This window comes from Petromyzon marinus, chromosome 61 (assembly GCF_048934315.1).
Source record: "Petromyzon marinus isolate PM22_M1 ecotype Great Lakes invasive population chromosome 61, UKy_Petmar_22M1.pri1.0, whole genome shotgun sequence".
Taxonomy (NCBI): Eukaryota; Metazoa; Chordata; class Hyperoartia; order Petromyzontiformes; family Petromyzontidae; genus Petromyzon; species Petromyzon marinus.
Window position 1 is genome coordinate 598,994 of NC_133727.1, and position 22,382 is coordinate 621,375.

At 46.6% G+C, this 22,382-nt stretch overlaps 1 protein-coding gene across 4 annotated transcripts in view; it reads left to right on the forward strand.

Annotated features, from left to right (window-relative positions):
- Window positions 1-22,382, forward strand: part of LOC116955782 (gamma-aminobutyric acid receptor subunit alpha-2-like) — an 80,180-nt gene that overhangs the window by 29,564 nt on the left and 28,234 nt on the right. For all 4 annotated transcript variants that reach the window (XM_076053409.1, XM_076053411.1, XM_076053410.1 and 1 more), the window contains exon 5: window positions 4,943-5,163. In XM_076053409.1, coding sequence (XP_075909524.1) covers window positions 4,943-5,163 — 221 coding nt within the window. The remainder of the gene's footprint in view (window positions 1-4,942; window positions 5,164-22,382) is intronic.

The window sequence follows — 22,382 nt, forward strand, 5'->3', positions numbered from 1 at the left end:
ACCCTCCCCCACCCAATATAGAAGTCAAACTCTGCCCGTGACGCTCTCTCTCTCTCTCTTCTCACCCCCTCCACCTTCGCTCACTTAAATTTCCGCTGCTCACTCACAACTCACTTATTGTTACCCCTAACTCACCTCACGACCCCCCCCCCCCTTTAATCTCCCACTCATAACCGCCACCACCGTTGCTGTTCCCTCTTCATATTCTCTTAACACGGCTATCACTCATTCACCCCGTTCATTCTACCCATCATCATCATCATCATCATTTTCTGTCATCAATTTCTCTTCATTCATCGCATCTCCACCATTACATTCACACACGCGTTGTTGTTGTTGTTGTACCGTTGTTAGTTGTTTCTAAAGCGCCTTGGTTAAGGCACGATATAAATGACGTTAAGATAATATATGCAGCAGCACATGTCTGTGTGTTGCTAAGTCGTACTTGCGTAGCCACTCGACCACGTTATTATTTTTATTGTTGTTGTCGTGCACGTTACGTTTTGGCGAAGTGGCATGAATTGTCATGGCTGCGATTCAACTGAGGAATTCCGTAGTCTATTTCCGTTGTGGTGACTGTGTAAAAGGGGTACATAGGATCAAGGCGCACCCTTGCAATTGCTTTTGCTAACGCCACTTCTGGCGGAAGTTGCTGACACTTCTTCTTTCGTGTGGATTAATAGCGGCCGTTTAAAGATGTAATTTTAGATGTTGTTTTCCACTCGATTGTCTCTTCAGAAGCAGAGTGGATCTCGTCCATGCCTCCTTGGTGAACACCGCAGCAGCGGAGTGTTTACGATGCGGTCGATGGTTCGGGATTCGTGGCCGCACTCGCAGGCGGCTGAATCTTTAAAGCGCCATTTGTGCATCAGATGGCCACAACGGCCATGCCCCCTGGTCCTGATTCGGTTGATGGTCGACCATTGGCGGAGTGGAAGGATGAAACCCAGAGGTTCGACGGTAGGGTCCTGTACGAGACGTTTATTTTTGACGTCGGCCGCAGTCCAGACTCTCGCTTCCGCTTCCATCTCTCGCCTTCATTTGTATTTGTGGCGTGGAGTGAGGCTGCTTTGATGCAGAAGTGGTGGCATGCCACCACTCAAGGGGGCTCTAGAGAGCCCCTCAAGAGGGCGTTTAGTCTGCTGTTCTACACTGGCCAGATGTCTTGGAAGAGGTGGGACTGACCCACGCTTTACCCCACCAACACGGCGTGACCTGCCGATCGACTCGCTGCGCTGTACCCAATTTTTATACTGGTGCGTGGACAGGCGCGGAGGGAATTAAGAATGCTGCACCATTGTATTTTCAACTGCCGCACCAGGAGAAGGAATTGAACCGGTGACCTCACTCTAGTGTGCGTTTCTCATATTTACTCTCGGTTTTTCAGGCGTTTGCCAATAACACAAAAAAGGTTTCGACAACCCGAGATTATTTCTGCAGTCATTGGTGACCAGGCTGAGGCCATCAACTCACTGCACTTGAGAACCCAGCTTAAACTAAACTAAACTGTAAACTATTATTATTTTACCAGGTAAGCCCCACTGAGCTATGTCGGTGTTTTTCAGAAGCGACCTGTCCACAAGTGATAGCTCAATGAAGTGGCTTATCATGTGGAAATGTATCGCAGCAAAATAATAATAAATCCACGTGACTACGGAGAGAGAGACACGTAAACTCCACAAATACAGCAGGCGTCAGAGTTGGGATCAAATCCACGACCTCCTGTATACCAGGCGAGGTATTTAACATCTCACCACAGAGAGAGAAACACGCAAACTCCAAATATACAGCAGGCATCAGAGTCGGAATCGAATCCACGACCTCCTGTATACCAGGCGAGGTAGTTAACATCTCCTCGCCACTGCGGTGCCCACAGAGGTGGCTCAAATGTTCAAGGCTCTCGGCAGTCCTGGCCCAGGGCTTCTGCCCTCGGAGCCACCCAGTCATCTCAAGGATTGATCTTAATCGATACACTATTACAACCCTTCTATCACCACATCATTCATTGTGGAAGTGCATCATCGCTTTGTACAAGAGGGCATTACAAATCCCAGTTCCTTCTCTTCTGTGGTCCATCACAAAGACTTTCAGACTTAGGTTCAAATGCCCCAGGCTGGATATCCAAACCAATGAATGCTGTCAGGAGAAAAATGAAAGACATACGGTTCAATGAGCACCTCACAGAAAAAGGGAAAATAATGCACATCGAGAGAAAATATATATATTACTAGCGGGAAGTACCCGGCGTTGCCCGGGTGAAAAATATAAATTATTTGTTCATCATCGGCAGGGCAATTATTTCCATTTTTTGACAGCCAGAGCAAGGGGAGACCATTGCTGCTCATCCGAGCAACATTTGTCTCGGGAATAGCTTGCCTCGAAAGGCCTTATTGTTTCACAGTGTAATCACTGGCTAACAAATGTGTAGTACCACCCCACACAAAAATATTCAACAATAGGAGTCTTTATTTCTTCCAGCACGAGACACACGGGTCTTCAAGGATTCCCTTCACTCTAAGTGTGCCGAACTCTCTCGCTTCCCCTTTATATATCCCTCATGCCCCTTTCCTGGACCTGCTTTACCCCCATCCAATCACCTTCCACTTTTCCTAAAGGATACCAACCGTCCTCCCTGTCAATCATCCTCAATTTCCCGCTCGTTCCATGTTGTATTTCTCCAATCCCTTCAATTCCCTGCATCTAACCACTCCCCCTGCAGGCCCCATTAAGTTACAATCAGAGGGCTTCGTTTTACTTCCTTGACTGTCTGTGTCATAATGCACGTCGTGTCCATAACGTCGGCTGGGTATTTTCGTTTGTGATTGAATCACTACAGATGTACGCTACTGGGGTCACCACACTGCCACGCAGCGGTGCGTTAGGGCGCAGGCACTCGCGTGGCTTGGGGCAGTTTCACGCCGACTCGGCCGGAGTGGAGGTATCGGATCTGGCAGGTCCCCCCCCCCCCCCCCCCTCCGTTATTACTTGCTGGCGTATTCACCTTGAAATACGATTCCACGTCCGGTTCCCAGTGGACTTGCAGGCTACGTCTGTGAGACGTAGCAGCAGCGACGCTTTCCTTCGTGAGAATGGTGCGAATATGAAATGCGATAAATGGACATTATTTTTATTATTATTCCGTGTCACCTTTGGACAATATAATGAGTTACGTGACCGATCAGTGTTGATCCTCTGCAGCCAGGGAATATATTGCATCAGCACTCATATTGAACGTGATCGATTGATGCGTTGGTGCCCATATCTTGTTTACAGCCCTAAGCTAGTTGTGAAAATATATACATAGGGCAATGGCTGTTAACTTCCCCACGAGTGGTACTCATTTGATTTCCCTCGGAGGGATGATGGGCTGAGTCAACCCCTAACCGGGATTTGAACTTACAACCATCTGATTGCGAGCCTTTCGCTCTTCCGCAGAGCCTCCTGTTGTCTCAAGCAAAATCTGCACCGGTTTCGACCTTCTGGGTCTCGTCAGGAGAGGCACGCTCGTTAAATGCCGCTGGGTTACCAGATGTTAATGACGAGAGAATCGCATGTAAACTATGAGGCCCTGTGCAACACAAGAAGCAATATTGTCCACATCCATTGTTATTGTGGAGGATAATGGGTAAACACATATATACACACTAAAATACAAATATTTGTTATTGTCCATAATGCTGCACAGCCATGCGTAAATAGTTTGTTCACAACATTTATTCTCCTGTTTACAACTCTGAACCAGTGGTGGCAATTCCACATTCCTTTAACGGGGTCGACCCTACTCGTATTTTCTCAGGAAGTCTCACTCATTACTCTCTATTTCAGCAGGGTCCTGCCAAGGTATCACAGTGGCGGAGGGGGTTTCAGCAACGATTGCTCCAAATGATCCTTATTGAATAATTTGCAGGTAGTTTTTCAAGTTGAGCAAATTTGTACGATGATGCCGGGGACACAAATGGCCGATTCTGGCAAACGACTTTCACAGGGATCTTGAACGTATCGCCACCAGGCGGACGGAGCGAACTTTTGTTGTTGATGTTCATACGCGCACGCTAAGAACCAGGGTGGCACCTTGAGCTGAACCGCGAGCGTTGAATCTAATTAATAATAACAATTAACATTTGTGAGACTGGTTTCATCCAAGGATCCCAATGAGCCGTGTATGGAAAGCAGGGAAATAAGACAGAGACAGCAGTGAAACGACCAAAACTGGGGGGAAAGGCCATTTTTAAAGAGGTGAGTGTTCAGAGCAGATTTAAATAGCTCTAAAGATTCTGTCTTATTGTCAGAGGCAATGCAAAAAGCCCCATCACCCCCCGGAACGGAGCCTTGACGCTCGGAATACTAAAAACGATATGGACCTCATTGGTGGTGTATATATACGGATCAGTTCCTGTAAGTAATATAGGGGTAACCCATTGTGGCAGCCTTGTAGGTCAATAGCAGCACCTTATAATCAATTCGATATTTAATTTGGTAGCCAATGCAAGGACAAGAGAATGAGCGTGATGTGCTCTTTGTTTTTTTTCGGTAAAGTCACGTAGAAATAAAAAAAAATACATAATAGCATACGACGTTTCGATTGCAACACAAGCAATCATCATCAGGTAGAGGAAACACATAACCGCAGATATATATACAGACCCTACGTAGAGGGAATTAACATAGGGTCTGTATATATATCTGTGGTTATGTGTTTCCTCTACCTGATGATGATTGCTTGTGTTGCAATCGAAACGTCGTATGCTATTACGTAATTTTATTTTTTCTTATTTCTACGTGACTTTACCGAAAAAAAACAAAGAGCAATTCCTGCAGTCACGAAAGCGCCAAATCGAGTTTGAGCGTGATGTGCTCACGAAATGGTGTTCGCGTAGCAGCAGCGGCGGCATCATCATCCCTCTCTGTCCTCCCTCACCCCCTTATCTCTGCCCGCACACAGGAATACACCATTGACATGTTCTTCAGGCAGAGCTGGAAGGACGAGCGGCTGAAGTATGAGGGTGCCATGCAGACGCTGCCGCTCAACAACATGATGGCCAGCAAGATCTGGACTCCGGACACCTTCTTCCACAACGGCAAGAAGTCGGTGGCTCACAACATGACCACTCCCAACAAGCTCCTCCGCATCGCAATGGACGGGACCCTGCTCTACACCATGAGGTGAGGAGGTTCAACGACGATGGCTCATCGTCGCCGTCTTCATCGTGGTGACTACGCGCGTGGCCTGTCTATCCGGCAACTGTGGAGGCGGCGAGGGTTGGCGGGTCGCACAAATGTTGCGACACGCCCTTCCCATGGGCAATGGAGGAGGTGCGGATACTCTAGTTCTGCAGGAGCAAGTGTGGCCTAGTCTCCATCTGTTCCATTTGTACGGGATAGAGTGTTACCCCCTCGCACTTGTGGGGTTTTGTCTGGGCTCACCTTTTTTTTTCCATCGTCTATGTCGCCATCCACTGGTTGCCAAGTAGTCTTAACTAGAAGCAATTCCCGTTCAGGCCACGGTACTTGATACAGAGTGAGTTTTTAAGCAGGGCCTAAGTGCCCAGTCCTGCCATCTCACTTCCCCCGCCCACTACCCATAAGTCCCCAGGCCTCATTCTCGAGGCCGATGCAAGCTCGTTGGGGGTGGCGTGCTTACCTCCAGGGCATTTCGCTTCTGGGCAGGTGGCCATCGCACACGGATGGGGAGCGTCAATCTTCTGGAGCGATTCATCTGGCTCTCCGCCATGCTCAGGCCCAGATTCGGTAGAAGCGGATTCGAATTCACTGCGACAGCACGACAAGCAGTGGCAATGGTGAATCGCCGGGGATCACCCAATTTCTGCTCGCTCATGATGATTAGGCTGAGTCAACCCCCAACCAGGAATTGAACTGGAAACCTTCCGAATGGGAGCCGCTGCCAACGGAGGAAGCGCGCCCGAAAGGACTTCCACCGTAGTTCGGTCGATACGTTCAAACAACTCGTGCAGCTGATATCGATGAAGTTGATCATGAATTATCCGGCGCGCGATTATTCGGCTTCCAACATTATCCGGCGGTCCCGGGCCGACCAAGCGAAACCGGCAAAACCACTCCAAAGGCTGTAGCAGACCGGCGTTCGTCAAAGACATCATGCTGTTGTAACAAGAGCGTAGGACTACGTACATCACCCCATGCAGAGTTTTATTAACAGCAGGATATTTACGTTTGTCTATTTGTATGTTTATTTATGGCCATTTCACATAGTAAACAAATGTAGAACACTAAAATAATATACACACAACACCTAAAAGCATTATGTTATTCAACAATGTGCAAAAATAACCTATTTTAAATACCGTATTTTCCCGCATATAACCCACGGGGTATACCACTTTTTACAATCAAAACAAGACCCTGCGGGGTATATGGAGGTGCGGGTTATCCCAAAAATATTTTACACGTTTAATGTTTTCATGGTAAGACTATCCACTATCCAACACTTCCCTTTGACTAAAGCACTGCTGAATAAACCACTGACACTAAAATTGCACGTGTTATCACGTTTTAAATGATTCGAATTGTTTGTACAATGAAACGACAATGTTTGAAGTGGGGAGAGCTGGGGGAGAGAGGTGGGGGGTTGGGGGCGAGGCAACGGCGTCACCGTAGTGCCACTATTGTCTGCGCATTGCGCAGTCCACCAGTGCTACAACTGTACTTACTTATCTACCAGTTATCTGTTACTTATTTATTGGATATTTACTTTTGTTACTTATTTACTGTTTTAAGTTCACTCGTTTCCAGTTAGTTTGTTTTCTTTGTGCACGTTATGATTTTAATATGATGGAATTAAGCTGTAGTAACGACGTTAAAGATATGAATTCATGCGGGGTATTTGGAGGTGCGGGCTATCTGAAATTTGTTTTACACAAAACGCTATTTTTGCGGGGTATATGCGTCTGTGGGTTATATGCGTATGCGGGCTATATGCGGGAAAATACGGTAATGATTAATGATTATCCGGGCGTTTTTGAAAATCCAGTGCCCCCGAAGCCATCGGATAATGAATGATATACTCTACATATATTTTAAAATTAATTGTTGCGTTGTGCATCTTCATGTCCTCTTGAAGCAGTTTCCAGCAAAAACTAAAAAAACGCGTAACTGATCGTTGCGATATTTGTGGGTGAGAATCGTTCTTCAGCTGACCGGCGTGAGCTGTGAAACAATGATAAGTTGACCCCGTTGCTCAACGCCCGCACACGTGGCAACTTAAACTTGTTTGGCTTTTATAGGTGGCTGGGTGGCAACGAGTAACACTCGTGCCTGATGGCGAGAAGGACCTGGGTTCGATTCCCGACTCGGGCGCATCTCAGCGTCGAGTTTGTATGTTCTCCCGCTTTTCTGCAAGTACTATTTTTTTAAATTTCACCACGTGATGCCCACTGAGCCATGTAGCTCTGTTTCAGAAGCGACCTGGCTATCACAAATTAGAGCTCGACGAAGTGGCTTATCACGTGGAAATTTGCAGCAGCCAAATACTCCAGTCGTTCTTATCCTGGGGTGCATCACGCACCTCCTGGGGGTGCGAGGTGCCTTTTCTGGGGGTGCGAGACGTGGCCAGATATTTTTTAGAAGGTAAATAATCGAAATGCAAATTAAGCACGTACAGTAAGTACAACTACTTTGTTTCATCAAACCAATGTGTTTATGAACGTATTTTTTTTTTACGATTGTGAACCAAAGGCGTGTAAGGCTGCAGTAAAGGTTAAAGAACCATTGCTCTAAATGCACGTCGAGTCTAAATGTGGAGGGAAAATCCGGAGAACCCCGAGAAAAATCCACACAACCACGGGGAGAACATGCAAACTTCGAACATTGAGGCGTCAGGGTCAGGATCGAACCCACGATCCCCTGTATACCATGTTGAACTTCTTTCGCACCGTCCGCAGCCAACCGTGCTAAATATCGCAGGTGTGGGAGAAGGACAAGAAACTAAACGCAAAAAAAACTTGTTCTAAAGAAATTCGTTTGTCAATCTTGATTATTTAAAAGTGCATAGCTCCAATGTTTTTCCTAATATCGGAAGGAAGAGCGTTCCAGACGGCCGCAGAAGCGCATTTGAACGCGCTCGGTGCGGCGACCGACTTTGTTCGATGGCCAGCAGGCAAAATCCGCTGCGAGGATGGCCACCAGAGTTTGCCTGATGACGGTGGTTCATGGTCCTTCACGAGATCAGCGAGGTGTTGTGGTTCATTGGTGGTGAGCAATTTGTGTGTGCAATGAGTGCATGGGTTTCTTCCGGGTTCTCCGATTTCCTTCCTTCCAAAATTTAATTAAAAAACATAGTTGGCCCATTAACATCCCGTTACCTGCACATTACTTAATTGGGATTACACACAGCAGCCACGCCTTGCCGCTACTGCGAAAACTTGGCAGGACCCTCCACTAAAAAGAGTCTTGAGACTCAGTGAGGCTTTCCCGGGTAAATAAGCGTGTATAACATATAATGTCGGGTGGTGGAGGGTCTTACGACACAGGTTTGACAAAATCATCATGTAGCCTAACCCAAAAAATAATTTATAAACAATTTTTTTTATTTTACCAGGTAAGGCCCACAGAGCTACATGACCTGGCCACAAATGATAGCTCAACGAAGCGGCTCATCATCATGTGGAATTGTAGAGCAGACAAATACTCTAAACGCAGGTTTCTAAATGTCGAGGGAAAAACCGGAGGACCTGGAGAAAAATCCACGTGACCACGGAGAGAAACACACAAACTCCAAGTATACAGCAGGCATTGTCAGTGTTGGGATCGAACCCACGACCTCCTGTATACCAGGCGAGGTGGTTAGCATCTCCTAGCCACCGTGGTCCTCCCACGGTGGCGATACAGTCAGACACAAACACATTCCTGTGGAGGGAGCTGGTAGTAACGTTGGGTTGCTCGGTCAATGGCCAGGGTCAACGGCGGCACCACGTGGTGTATTCCGCAAATATGCCCGACTGTGAGGGCGGGCACAAGCCGGCGTGAGTAGGTTAAATGTTGAGTTTTATAAGGGCACCACGGGGTGACCAGCCCCTCCCCACCCAGCCCCTCCCCACCCAGCCCCACCCCTCCCACCCCCCACCCAGCCCCACCCAGCCCCACCCTCCCCACCCAGCCCCTCCCCACCCTCCCCTCCCCACCCAGCCCCTCCCCACCCTCCCCTCTCCACCCAGCCCCACCCCTCCCATTTTTGGATGCACGACATACGGACGGACACAATAATCCCCTGTGGGCTGGTGTAAACAGGAGGTTCCTACCAGTATTATGATCGTGTTTGACTGTGTTGGTTCAGACGATTCCTGCTGATTTTGGCCTTTTCATGTCTCTGGATTACACGGTGTTTGCCGCTGGGATTTAAGTTACTTTTGCGCATTTTATCTTCACACTAAGAAGTAAAAAAAATCCATCTATTTTTTGTCAGTTTTATTTTGTCCACCCACCCGCTCACCCAAGCTATTTCAGTCTTTCACAAAATCAATTCCCAAGAGGCATTGTCAATATTGAACCACTTAGAGACACTATTATATATTTTTTTGTACCTTGGCACACTGACAAAATGCGATTGTGATGAAATGTTTAAATGTTGTTGACTGAACATAGGTTGTCTGTAATGCGAAGTGGTATTCTTATGCTGTTTTGTATGGCCGGGAGTCTATCAGCAACGTTAGTATCTCCGTGTCGAGGTTAGCGAGTCGGTAAACAGTGGATGGCTTCAGAAGTAGCACACCGAATATCTGAAATGCTTCCGGTGATTGATTGAATCGGGCTGTGACATACCGTGTGATCCACGGTTGCATTGTGATTTGTGGACTAAAATAGAGAGATACATAGACTTACATGAAGACTTCTTAGTTTATTGAGAGATCCGTAGACTTACGTAGGCGCGTAGAGATCCATAAAACTTTAAGACAGAGATCACCACTGCATCTACACCGCTTTCATGTAACATGAAAGCGGTGTAGATGTAATGAGGAAGAAGAAGAGGGTATTGTGATGGGTGGGACGAGTGGTGTGCAGGTTGGAGGAGGACGATGGGGTCAGCTACTTGGAGGTTGGGAATAGAAGTAGGAGGTAGTGATGGGTGGGACGTGCGTGCGTGATGGAGTAGGGGGCAGGTGTAAATAACAATGTCCTTTATTCATCTTGAATTTTAAGACGTTTATGCTGGAAGGTCCTACATTGAGACATTTGGCCAATTCCGTTAACGTTTGGTAGGCTGCACGTGGGAAGAAATGGATTACACGGAGAAAGCTCGCCACACATGCGAAGGAATAAGACGTAACTTACATCAATCATGATTTATTTCCCATTACGAATTTGCCGTTTTTGATCAAATGCATTTTTCTGCCTCGGCACTTTCTCCCTTGCACAAAACAATCGGCAGCGCGAGTTTGGTTTTTTTTTGGCAGCGTTTCCATCCGCGTGAAATGACCGCGAACATTTTTGTTACAACAACAAAAGGTAATAAACCGTAATAGTAAACCTGCTAAAGGTCTTGCTTTCCAGACACAACGTGAACTGATATAGGCTTTCTTCCCTAAAGGCCATAGATTTGATACGTTTGGACGTGTGTGTGTGTGTGTGTTTATGCCAAATTATTATTGCGTTGCGTTTCATGCTGATGTTTAAAATCGTGTTAGTGGCATCGTCCTTGATGTGTTCATATGAATGATTGAAACATCTATGGGTGTGTGTTTTTCTTTAGTAAACACAGTTGCTGAGCACAGTAGGCCCGAAGGCTACGGACATAAATTGGCACCGCAACAAACAGCACTGTCGAAGTTGTTACAGAATAAGAGAAGTACAATAACGTGTTCCTTGAATTGAGCGAAGTTATCTTAAGCAGGGTCGGATTAAGGTTCTTGTAGGCCCCAGGCACTTCTCCTTCGTAGGCCTTCAGTGATAACATTCTGCAGTTGGTACTGCTGCTGCTGCCCTACGGCTTTCACTTCGCTTCGTCCAGCCGCTAGACAGATGCCGTTACTGCCGGCACGTTCACCGATTAGTCTGTGCCCTCATTCGATGAGAGTGCGCTGTGTGCCGCAGATAAGCAGATTTAATTTAAAGCACTGTGCCCGTCCTTGCCATACAATTATGTTAATTCAAGAAGATATCTTGGTTGCAATTTATTTATCATGCAAACAAAAAAACATCGCCAAATTATGTTTTCGTTGGCCCTTTGTACTATGCGGCCCTGATCATAATAAGAGCTCTGTAAAAAGACACGATGGGAGGAAATTCGAACCGAGAAGTGGCCGAACACCGGCTATCACTAACCCAACCTCTCTCACTACGCCTACCCCAACCCCTATCACTACGCCTACCCCAACCCCTATCACCACCCCAACCCCAGTCACTATGCCTATCACTACCCCAACCCCTATCAACACTCCAACTCCTCTCACCACCCCTATCACCACCCCAACCGAAAACAATGTCAAGAGCCCGCAGTGCACGTGAATACGCAGTGCGCGTGAATACGCAGTGCACGTGAATACGAGACGATGGTCTGAAATAAATAACGTCATGAAACAGCAGTCCACAACGAGCCACACGCGGTTTCAGAGCCGCAGGTTGATGCCCATGGTAAACTGGACTTCCATGGTAAACTGGACTTCCATGGTAAACTGGGCTCCCGTAGTAAACTGGACTTCCATGGTAAACTGGACTCCCATGGTAAACTAGACTTCCATGGTAAACTGGACTCGCACAGAAAACTGGACTCCCATGGTAAACTGGACTTCCATGGTAAACTGGACTTCTATGGTGAACTGGGCTCCCATAGTAAACTGGACTTCTATGGTAAACTAGACTCCCATAGTAAACTGAACTCCCATGGTAAACTGGACTTCCATGGTGAACTGGGCTCCCATAGTAAGCTGGACTTCTATGGTAAACTAGACTCCCATAGTAAACTGGACTCCCATGGTAAACTGGACTCCCATGGTAAACTGGACTTCTATGGTAAACTAGACTCCCATAGAAAGCTGGACTTCTATGGTAAACTACACTCCCTTAGTAAACTGGACTCCCATGGTAAACTGGACTCCCATAGTAAACTGGACTCCCATGGTAAACTAGATTTTCACGGTAAACTGGACTCTCATGGTAAACTGGATTCCCACAGTAAATTGGAACCCCACGGTAAACTAGATTTCCACGGTAAACTGGACTCTCATGGTATACTGGACGACTTCCATGGTAAACTGGACTCCCACAGTAAGCTGGACTTCCATGGTAAACTGGACGAGTTTCATGGTAGACTGGGCGACTTCCAGGAGGTCGAATTTCGAGAGCAGCCACTGCAGTCCCATGAAATAGGAGCCGCGTGCGGATCCGGAGCAGCGGGTTTGCCGACGCTTGCCCCCTAGACCCAACAAGACACGGCTCAAGCCTCTGCCCGCGGCTAGCGGTGTGCCGACGTGAGTCGCGTGCCGTGTCACCCGGCGCATGCCGATTTCATTGCCGTCTGCCAAAAAAAACATTTTCAGCTGAAGAAGCCCACCCACGCGCAGCAACATGGGCGTTTAATTTTGATACGTGTTTCCTGGAGACTTGTAAGCAGCGTGCCCGCCAGACTACTTTTCTCACGTAATGCGTTATTCGTACTTTGCTTGTTGCTGTTGCAATTAAGTGCTTCGTTTGATAACCGAACCAAAAAAATTGCCTTAATGATGTTTCTGTCTAATGTGGCACGCACACATGGGAATTTAATTTTCTCGCAATTATCTACTCTTGCATGTCAAACGCAGTGTGCGTCACCAGTTTTAACGAGTCCCGCAAAAAAATTATTTGACGAATTAAAATAATTGTTCTGAAAGTACGATTTAGGAATGTGGTTATTGGGGCAGAAAATCTCCGGAATGAATGATGGCCAAAGGTCAGGAACAATTACCGAGTGAGAGGCAGTCTAAGGGAATTAAACCGCGTCCGAGAGGGCGTACGCAGGGGAGATGGAGCGATGAAATCGATGGTGTGCAGCAGGTGCAGGGTGGATTGTGAGAGGTAGCAGCGGCGTGGGGAGGCTTCTGTCACTTTTGATAAGATACGGAACGAGGGACGCCACGGCCGCGAGATGTTCACTACCTCACCCGGTATACAGGAGGTCGTGGGTTCGACCCTGACCCTGTATATTTGGAGTTTGCGTGCCTCTCTCCCCGTAGTCACGTGGAATTTTCCCCCGGGTCCTCCGGTTTATCCCTCCACGTTTAGAAACATGCGTTCAAGAGTATTTTGCTGCTAAGAATGTCCACGTGATAATCAACTCCGTTGAGTTACCATTTGTAGCCAGGTCCCTTCTGAAAAAGAGCGATATCGCTCAGTAGGCCTTACCTGGTAAAATTAAAATACTCCAACCCCTATCACTACCCCAACCCCTATCACTACTCCAACCCCTATCACTACCCCTATCACTACCCCTATCACTACTCCAACCCCTACCACTACCCCTATCACTACCCCAACCCCTATTACTATCCCTATCACTGCTCCAACCCCTATCACTACCCCAACCCGTATCACTACCCCAACCCCTATCACTACCCCTATCACTACCCCAACCCCTATCACTACCTCTATCACTACCCCTATCACTACCCCAACCCCTATCACTACCCCTATCACTACCCCAACCCCTTTCACTACCCCTATCACTACCCCTATCACTACTCCCCCTATCACTACCCCAACCCCTATCACTACCCCAACCCCTATCACTACCCCTATCACTACCCCAACCCCTATCACTACCCCTATCACTTCCCCAACCCCTATCACTACCCCTATCACTACCCCAACCCCTATCACTACCCCTATCACTACCCCTATCACTACCCCAACCCCTATCACTACCCCTATCACTACCCCAACCCCTATCACTACCCCTATCACTACCCCTATCACTACTCCCCCTATCACTACCCCAACCCCTATCACTACCCCTATCACTACCCCAACCCCTATCACTACCCCTATCACTACCCCTATCACTACCCCAACCCCTATCACTACCCCTATAACTACCCCAACCCCTATCACTACCCCAACCCCTATCACTACCCCTATCACTACCCCAACCCCTATCACTACCCCAACCCCTCCTTAATCACTCCCGCCTGTTTTTACGTCACCATGACCACCACCTTTAATAACAACCCCACTCTTTATCTCAACCACTGTCATCCTGAGAATAAGTTTTCCCCTTTTTTCTGGCAACAAAACAGCTGTGTTAAGGTGTCAAAATGCCAAACTGAAACCTTTTACGAGGAATCGTGTCTGCATGAACGACAATACTTGTGGTCAAAATGCAAACAAAAACCATACTCTTGTAGTGTTGTAAGAACGAGCAGACTTCTTTAGGAGGCACACTCTGTTTATTGTATTATTTCCTTATACAACGCTTAACACACACAGAGGGATATTCGGTCCCCTCACCCGATACCCTCGGGAGGTACAGCCTCCGGACCTGGCGGGACTCACACGTCTACCGCTAACCTCCTTGATACCTAAGGAGGTACAACCTCCGGACCTGGCGGGACTCACACGTCTACCGCTATCCTAGTCCTCCGAGTAGGACCTAGGGGAGGCTATCTGACCCACCGCTGGCCCGGTGGGTCCTGACCACTGGGTATGCCGAGCCTTAGCCCTTAGAAGGGCTGGGAGGCTGGTCCAGGGTCCTAGCTAGGCTTCAGCCCAGTCTTCTATCTTCGTGCAGGGAGAGAACTCCCCGAGGTCCGTTGGGTCACCCGTCTTATACCCCTTCGTGGCCAGGTCGAACCAATCATACATTCCCACGTGGAACCGTCTGATTGGTTCGCACCAAACCCTGGCCACGATCCGTTTCACCTCGACTGACCCCAACCGTTGTACCCAGGGGTAATGCTGCACTGCCCTGGTGGCAATGCATGTTACGCAACAGCGCGTAGTTAACACCTCTACATCACCCCCTCCTTCGGAAGCTCCAGCCGTCCCGGCTGCAACAATGGGAAACTCCGAAATTACCAACGGTAGAAGAATTGTGAGTGTGCCTCACGAACAACAAGAACAAGAACAATAAAACCCCTATAAATACCCCACTTCTGACACCAGTTGTAGTGTTGTAAGGACGAGCAGACTTCTTTAGGAGGCACACTCTGTTTATTGTATTATTTCCTTATACAACGCTTAACACACACAGAGGGATATTCGGTCCCCTCACCCGATACCCTAGGGAGGTACAGCCTCCGGACCTGGCGGGACTCACACGTCTACCGCTAACCTCCTTGATACCTAAGGAGGTACAACCTCCGGACCTGGCGGGACTCACACGTCTACCGCTATCCTAGTCCTCCGAGTAGGACCTAGGGGAGGCTATCTGACCCACCGCTGGCCTGGTGTGTCCTGACCACTGGGTATGCCGAGCCTTAGCCCTTAGAAGGGCTGGGAGGCTGGTCCAGGGTCCTAGCTAGGCTTCAGCCCAGTCTTCTATCTTCGTGCAGGGAGAGAACTCCCCGAGGTCCGTTGGGTCACCCGTCTTATACCCCTTCGTGGCCAGGTAGAACCAATCATACATTCCCACGTGGAACCGTCTGATTGGTTCGCACCAAACCCTGGCCACGATCCGTTTCACCTCGACTGACCCCAACCGTTGTACCCAGGGGTAATGCTGCACTGCCCTGGTGGCAATGCAGGTTACGCAACAGCGCGTAGTTAACACCTCTACACTCTGATAATATGATGATGCATTGTCTTTGAAACTGATTGGTCCACACCAGAGACAGCTTTCTTTAGAGCCTAGTCTCTGTTAGACCAGAGGACGCTGTTCGCCTTTTGGCGTTGTCCTCTGGTCTAATAATGTTTTTTTTGCATTCTGACCACAAATATTGTGGTTTGTTGTTTTAGCATCTTAACACAACTGTTTTGTTGCCAGATAAAAGGGGAAAACCTATTTTCATATTTAACGACTTTGTATTTTACCAGGTAAGGCCCACTTAGCTACGTGGCTCTTTTTCAGAAGCGACCTGGCCACGAATGATAGCTCAACGAAGTGGCTTGTCACGTGGACATTTATAGCAGCAGGCAAATACTCTAAATGCGTGTTTATAAATGTGGAGGGGAAAAACCTGAGGACCCGGAGAAAAATCCACGCGACCACGGGGAGAGAGAGAGATGCATCATCTTGTGTACAATTTTATAATTGCTGCAAAGCGCCTTGGAATCAGACGCTAAATAAATCCATATACGTTTCGATAAAATCATCATCAGCTATGGTCAATCCACTGCTGGATGAAGACCTCCCCATCCCACTTCCACCTCTTACGATCCCACGATGCAATAATCCATGCGGCACCAGTACATGACCTGCTTTACTCGCTGCATCTCCTCTGTCGATGTTCTCCCGAATCTTACTCAATCTAAATTAAATTTGAAGAGCTGAAGAAAGATAAAAAAAATCCCATTACATTTTTTAAAACCTGAAAACACTCGCGGCATTTTTTTGTTGTCTTGATTCTGAACATTTCTCACACCCCTAAAATAAAAAGTGGAGGAGAAATGAGTCGATGGAATTATCGTTAGTAAAAAGCCGTTCATAATTTAGAGCGTTAGGAGGGGGCACGCCGCCCTCCCGTCACGCGATGGCATTCGCTTTTAAATTGCGTTGACGCAGAAATACGCGGGTTGATAATTTCCGCACGTTATAATTCCGCGGAATTGAATTACGTTTCATACTCCTGGTTTCTCAGTAGCCGTAATGCCGCTAATTGATTATGCGGCAACTCCCATGTCGAGCTGTTACTTTTTCCTTACGACTCAAATTGCTTTTATAGATTGTTCCATCTAATTGGATTGTGAACGAAGAAAAAATATATTCCCGTCATATGTAATTGGTCCGCCAGGGTCGGCCTGGGCGCCAGGGTGGCTAGGAGATGTTAACTACCTCGCCCGGTCTCCAGGAGGTCGTGGGTTCGATCCCGACCCTGACGCCTGCTGCTGTATATTTGGAGTCTGCGTGTTTCTGTCCCCGTGGCCGCGTGGATTTTTCTCCGGGTCCTCCGGTTTTCCCCTCCACATTTATAAACACGCATTTAGAGTATTTGCCTGCTATAAATCTCCACGTGATAAGCCACTTCGTTGAGCTATCATTCGTGGCCAGGTCGCTTCTGAAAAAGAGCTACATAGCTCAGTGGGCCTTACCTGGTAAAATACAGAGAGTCGTTAAATAGTTTAATTGTTTTTTTAGGGTGCTCACCGCCAAAGGTTCTCCCAGACTCTCTCGCTCAGAGGGGTTGTTTACGTTGCTCCGACTCACGTTGTAGCTCGCTGGCACCATGTCCCGAGTGGAAATCTGTGAGAAAGAGCTTCATAGCTCATCGGATTCCTCCTCCAGTCTCGATAATGATTCCGATTCTGAGGTTCCTGCGAAGTGTTGCAGATGGGTTGGTGGGGGTGGCAACGTTGTGATCTGGTTCCTACCGCTCAAGTAATTGGGAGTCAAAAATTTTCGTCTCCCCCCTCCTCTTTTCAGAACATAGATGGACTAGTCCTTCTAAATAAACTGCCAAATCGCTGCGCGTGGCGCTAACGTTTTTTTATTTATAAATAAATACACCGTTTAAAAATAAATAAATGTATGCAAACCGACACACCTGAAGACGACCATTTGTGTTATGGTCGAAACGTCGTGAGAATTTTTATTGTTTTATATATATTTTATTGTTTCCCTTCAACGTGACTTTACCGAAAGAACTAAGAATATGAATTACTGCAGTCACGAAAGCTTTAAATCAAAATTTAACCGCCTCTACGGGGAAGGTTTTCACATAACTTTAAGATCCTTCAACAAACTCCGGGATAAGAAGGCTCAGCTGATCGAGTCTCTCACCTTCCTGAAGAGATGCCGCGACTCTGGGGTAATACCAATCGCATTTACACTGACCTCTGCTGCTGTAACTTCTTCTAATGCGAAACGAATTCTTTTCAAAACTAGCTTAGCTCTTATCTCAGAAAAAATCAGACTTATACGCACCGAACTAGATCAGTTAGACAAGACACTGTACAAATCACACTTATCATTGACGGCAACAATGTCCACATCGGATTGGGAACATGTAGACAATATGACTGCCTCTTCAGCTGCTACTATGTCGACCAAATGTAAGGACAACCTGATTTCCAAATTTAACCTCCTCTTCAACAAAAGACCGGACCCACACACCAAAAAGTTAGACGTTAACAAAGTCGTAATTAATCGCAGTAGCAGTTCTATTTCCGATGGTCTGAAATCCGTTTTAGCTAAAGGTCTAAACTTTGCAGTCACACCTAAACAAATACCAGTTAATGATATAATTGCCCAAGTAGACGTTGCTCTCAGGGGCCTGGGTCACATCGCTGCAGACGTAGCAAGATCTGAAATCGCTGCAACCCTCAAAAACGCTAAGATGCCAGCTAGCAACCTCAGCAAAGATGAGCGTTTTGAATTATATAAATTAAAAAAGAGGGATGATATTGTAGTCCTCTCAGCTGACAAAGGCAATGCTACTGTCATCATGGATAAAATAGAATACAACAACAAAATTAAAGAATTACTCGACGATGGTAGTTATACAAAAATAAAAAGAGATCCCACCAACAGCCTCGTCACACAAACCAACAAAATAATTTCTGATTCAACTGCATTAATTGATCAATCTAAACAGTTTTCGTGGAAACGTTCTGCTGCCAGGCCACCAAGATTATACGGCTTACCAAAAATACATAAAGTAGATACACCCCTTCGTCCCATCGTCTCTACTATCAACTCCCCCACCTACAAACTGGCTCTTTTTTGTCTGAAATCCTGCGTCCTTTCACTGGAAAAACCACCTCTGTGGTACAAAATTCTACTCACCTGGTATCGACAATCAAGGGTATTTCCCTGTCCCTAGACGACCTGCTTGTCAGTTTTGATGTAGTTTCCTTATTCACCAAGGTTCCTGTACCTGACACCATTGCAATCATTGAAGACTTGGTTCATCAAGGACTAAAGACTGAGGTACCCCCCCTGGTGAGACACTGTTTAACCAATACATACTTCACTTGGAATGGAACTTTCTACAAACAAACTGAGGGCACCCCAATGGGCTCCCCCCTATCTCCGGTCATAGCTAACATTTTCATGGAGAAATTTGAGACTGACGCCATCCAGACTGCCACTCTGCGCCCAACCTTATGGAAGAGGTACGTGGATGACACTTTTGTCATCTGGCCACATGGCCGGCCTGCTCTAGACCAATTCTTCGACCACATCAATTCCATACACCCAGCCATCAGATTTACCATGGAAGTCGAAATAGATGGCAAGATACCTTTTTTGGATGTCCTAATTAAAAAGAGACCTGATGGTTCAATGAGCCACTCTGTCTACAGGAAAGCTACCCATACGGATGCTTATCTGAAACCGGATTCCCACCACCATCCATCACAGAAGAATTCTCTCATCAAGACTCTGTATCATAGAGCCCAATGCATATCCGACCAGGAACACATAGGCAGTGAACTCAAGCACGTACACCAAGCTCTTAAGGCTAATGGTTACTCTGACTATACAATCCGCAAAGCTATCACTCAAACCATGAAGAAGGACCCTCTTGAGGAGCCTTTCAAAACCATCACTTTACCCTACATTGCGGGGATCACAAAAAAGATCTCCAAAATCTTGAATAAACACAAGATCCAGGTCTGTTTCAACACATTACATAAAATCCGTGATCTGGTTCCGTCTGTAAAAGATGTGATTCCGGACATACAATACCCTGGTGTCTACAAACTAAGTTGCCTCCGTGGTAGTAGTTACGTTGGAGAAACCAAACGCCATGTCTCGGACCGCATTCGTGAACACAAAGCAGACCTTAAACACGGTAGGACCAACATCTCGGCCGTGGCAGATCATTGTTATAATTCAGTAGGCTCACATGACATTGACTTTTCCAAGACAGAGGTTATTTGTAAGCCATCTGGCTACCATGAGAGATTCGTTCATGAGGCTATCCACATATACAAGCACAGAGACAATTTCAACCGAGAAGATGGATTCTGGCTTAGCAATCATTGGAAATATTTGATAAACCATTTCAGGTCTTAATTGATTGTTCACGCTTACAGTGGCTTTCAGACAGCATACATAAAAAAAAAATTCGTCTCCCCCCTCCTCTTTTCAGAACATAGATGGACTAGTCCTTCTAAATAAACTGCCAAATCGCTGCGTGTGGCGCTGACGTTTTTTTTATTTATAAATAAATAAATACGCCTTTAAAAATAAATAAATTTATGCAAACCGACACACCTGAAGACGACCGTTTGTGTTATGGTCGAAACGTCGTGAGAATTTATATATTTTATTATTTTATTGTTTCCCTTCAACGTGACTTTACCGAAAGAACTAAGAATATAATTGGGCGTCAGTTTTCACTTTCGGTGAATTTGGACAGTGACGTCGGCACACACGTGGCCTGCTTCATTTTTTCCAAATAACGTCACAGAATCTTACAGGACGTCCCACTGTGAGACACCCATGATAACTGCAAGAGATATGTTAGACCAGGGAACGCCAGGAGGCAAACGGTACAAAGACAACGCAAATATCAGAATGCTTAGAGCTCTGGTCGAGCAGTGATAAATGTAATCCACCCGAGCTATAAGTGTTCCGATACTTGCATTGTCTCTGTGCTGTTCGCCTTTTGGCGTTGTTCTCTGGTCGAACACTGGTACAGAGACCGGGCTGCTGTCTCTGGTGTAGGCCAATCCGTTTCAAAGACAATGCCCAGATATTATAATTATCGGAGCATGTTGGTTTGCATGTTTTGCCACAAGTACCTGTGGTCAATGCAGCTTTATTGCCTTACAAAAGGTATCCATTTGGTATTGCCAGAAAGGGTCAAACCAAATCTTGTTTTTCATCATTTTTTTATACTGGCCCAAAAAAGGATATAAGAGATATTAATTTAGCGAGAATGTCTGCACTAGGTGAGACGTGCAGCATGGGGAGGGCACTGTTCCCAAGATAGCCGTTGCAGTAGCACCCAGAGGTTAGCAGCTAAGGGGGAAGAGAAGGCCTAAGAGCAGATGGTGGCATGCTGTTACGTCAAATCTATGGGCGTCATGGTCCACATTTGAAAGATTACTACGTTGGGAAACACAGCAACATCGGGCCCTCCTGGCAGACTAATGCAGACTCGTGTGTGGGTAGAGCAGCACCTTACTCCGTGATAGCCTTGCGTTATGAAAAATGGATGAACGCCGAAGATCTGAAATTATGTATTTCTATTTAATGCCAAATGCATTGGACTTACATTCATAATAGCCCAGCACTTCCAAGCAACAATGTATTCAGGTTGTATGTGCATATTACATTTGATATCGCAACCATTTGGAATTCAAAAGAGAGCCACACATCTCACTGAGATTTGGAGAGGCTATATGGGCAATATTCTTTCCGTACATCACATAGACAGCCATAAAGCTCTACGATATTGTCGGTACAGCACAACGGAGCTGACATTATTAAAAACGCAGGCACACGCTGCCGTCGGAAAATTTTCCCTGGTTTATGTGCTTCACCATTAAATCCCGCCCTGACCACGACTCCTAACTCGAACTAACCCTCTGAGACAATCGCCTTTGAAGGGGTTATTGTTGTTAAAAATACATTACAAGCCGTTGAACACCCCTACGCATACATCATGCTGATCTGGCGTCAGCTGCAGTGGCTCTGCGTTGCGACGTGAACCACAGAAACCACGTTAACGTTGTGGATTTACTCTGCAACACACCGGTGGGCTGAAGTAGTAAACTAATTGGCGCGTTGTTTACGTCACTAACCTCCTGGCTGCGTCGGGTGGTGGACGGTTATGACACAAAAAACTTTATTATGAATAAACTTTATGTTTTCTTGGTTCTTTCGGTAAAGTCACGTAGAATGGAAATAAAATAATAAAAATTCTACGAGGTGACTTTACCGAAAGAACCAAGAAGATGAATCCCTGCAGTCACGAAAGCTTTAAATCGAAATTTAAACTTTACGTTATTTGGGCATTTGGGACAGTCAGGTGACCACGCAGCTTATTTGCCGCCCTGTTTATCACCGTAGTTGACTGTTAACCATAAATATTTTACTAAAACCAAATTTTTTATATTTCACCAGGTAAGGGCCCACTGAGCTACATAGCTCTTATCATCACGTGGAGATGTATAGCTTGCAATGGCTGTGAACGCGTGACGTTGATTCTAAACGTGGAGGGGAAAAAAACGGAAAAGACCCGGAGAAAAATCCACGCAACCACTGAGAGAGAGAACATGCAAACTCCAAATATACAGGCGTCAGTGTTCGGATCGATCCCACAACCTCCTGTATA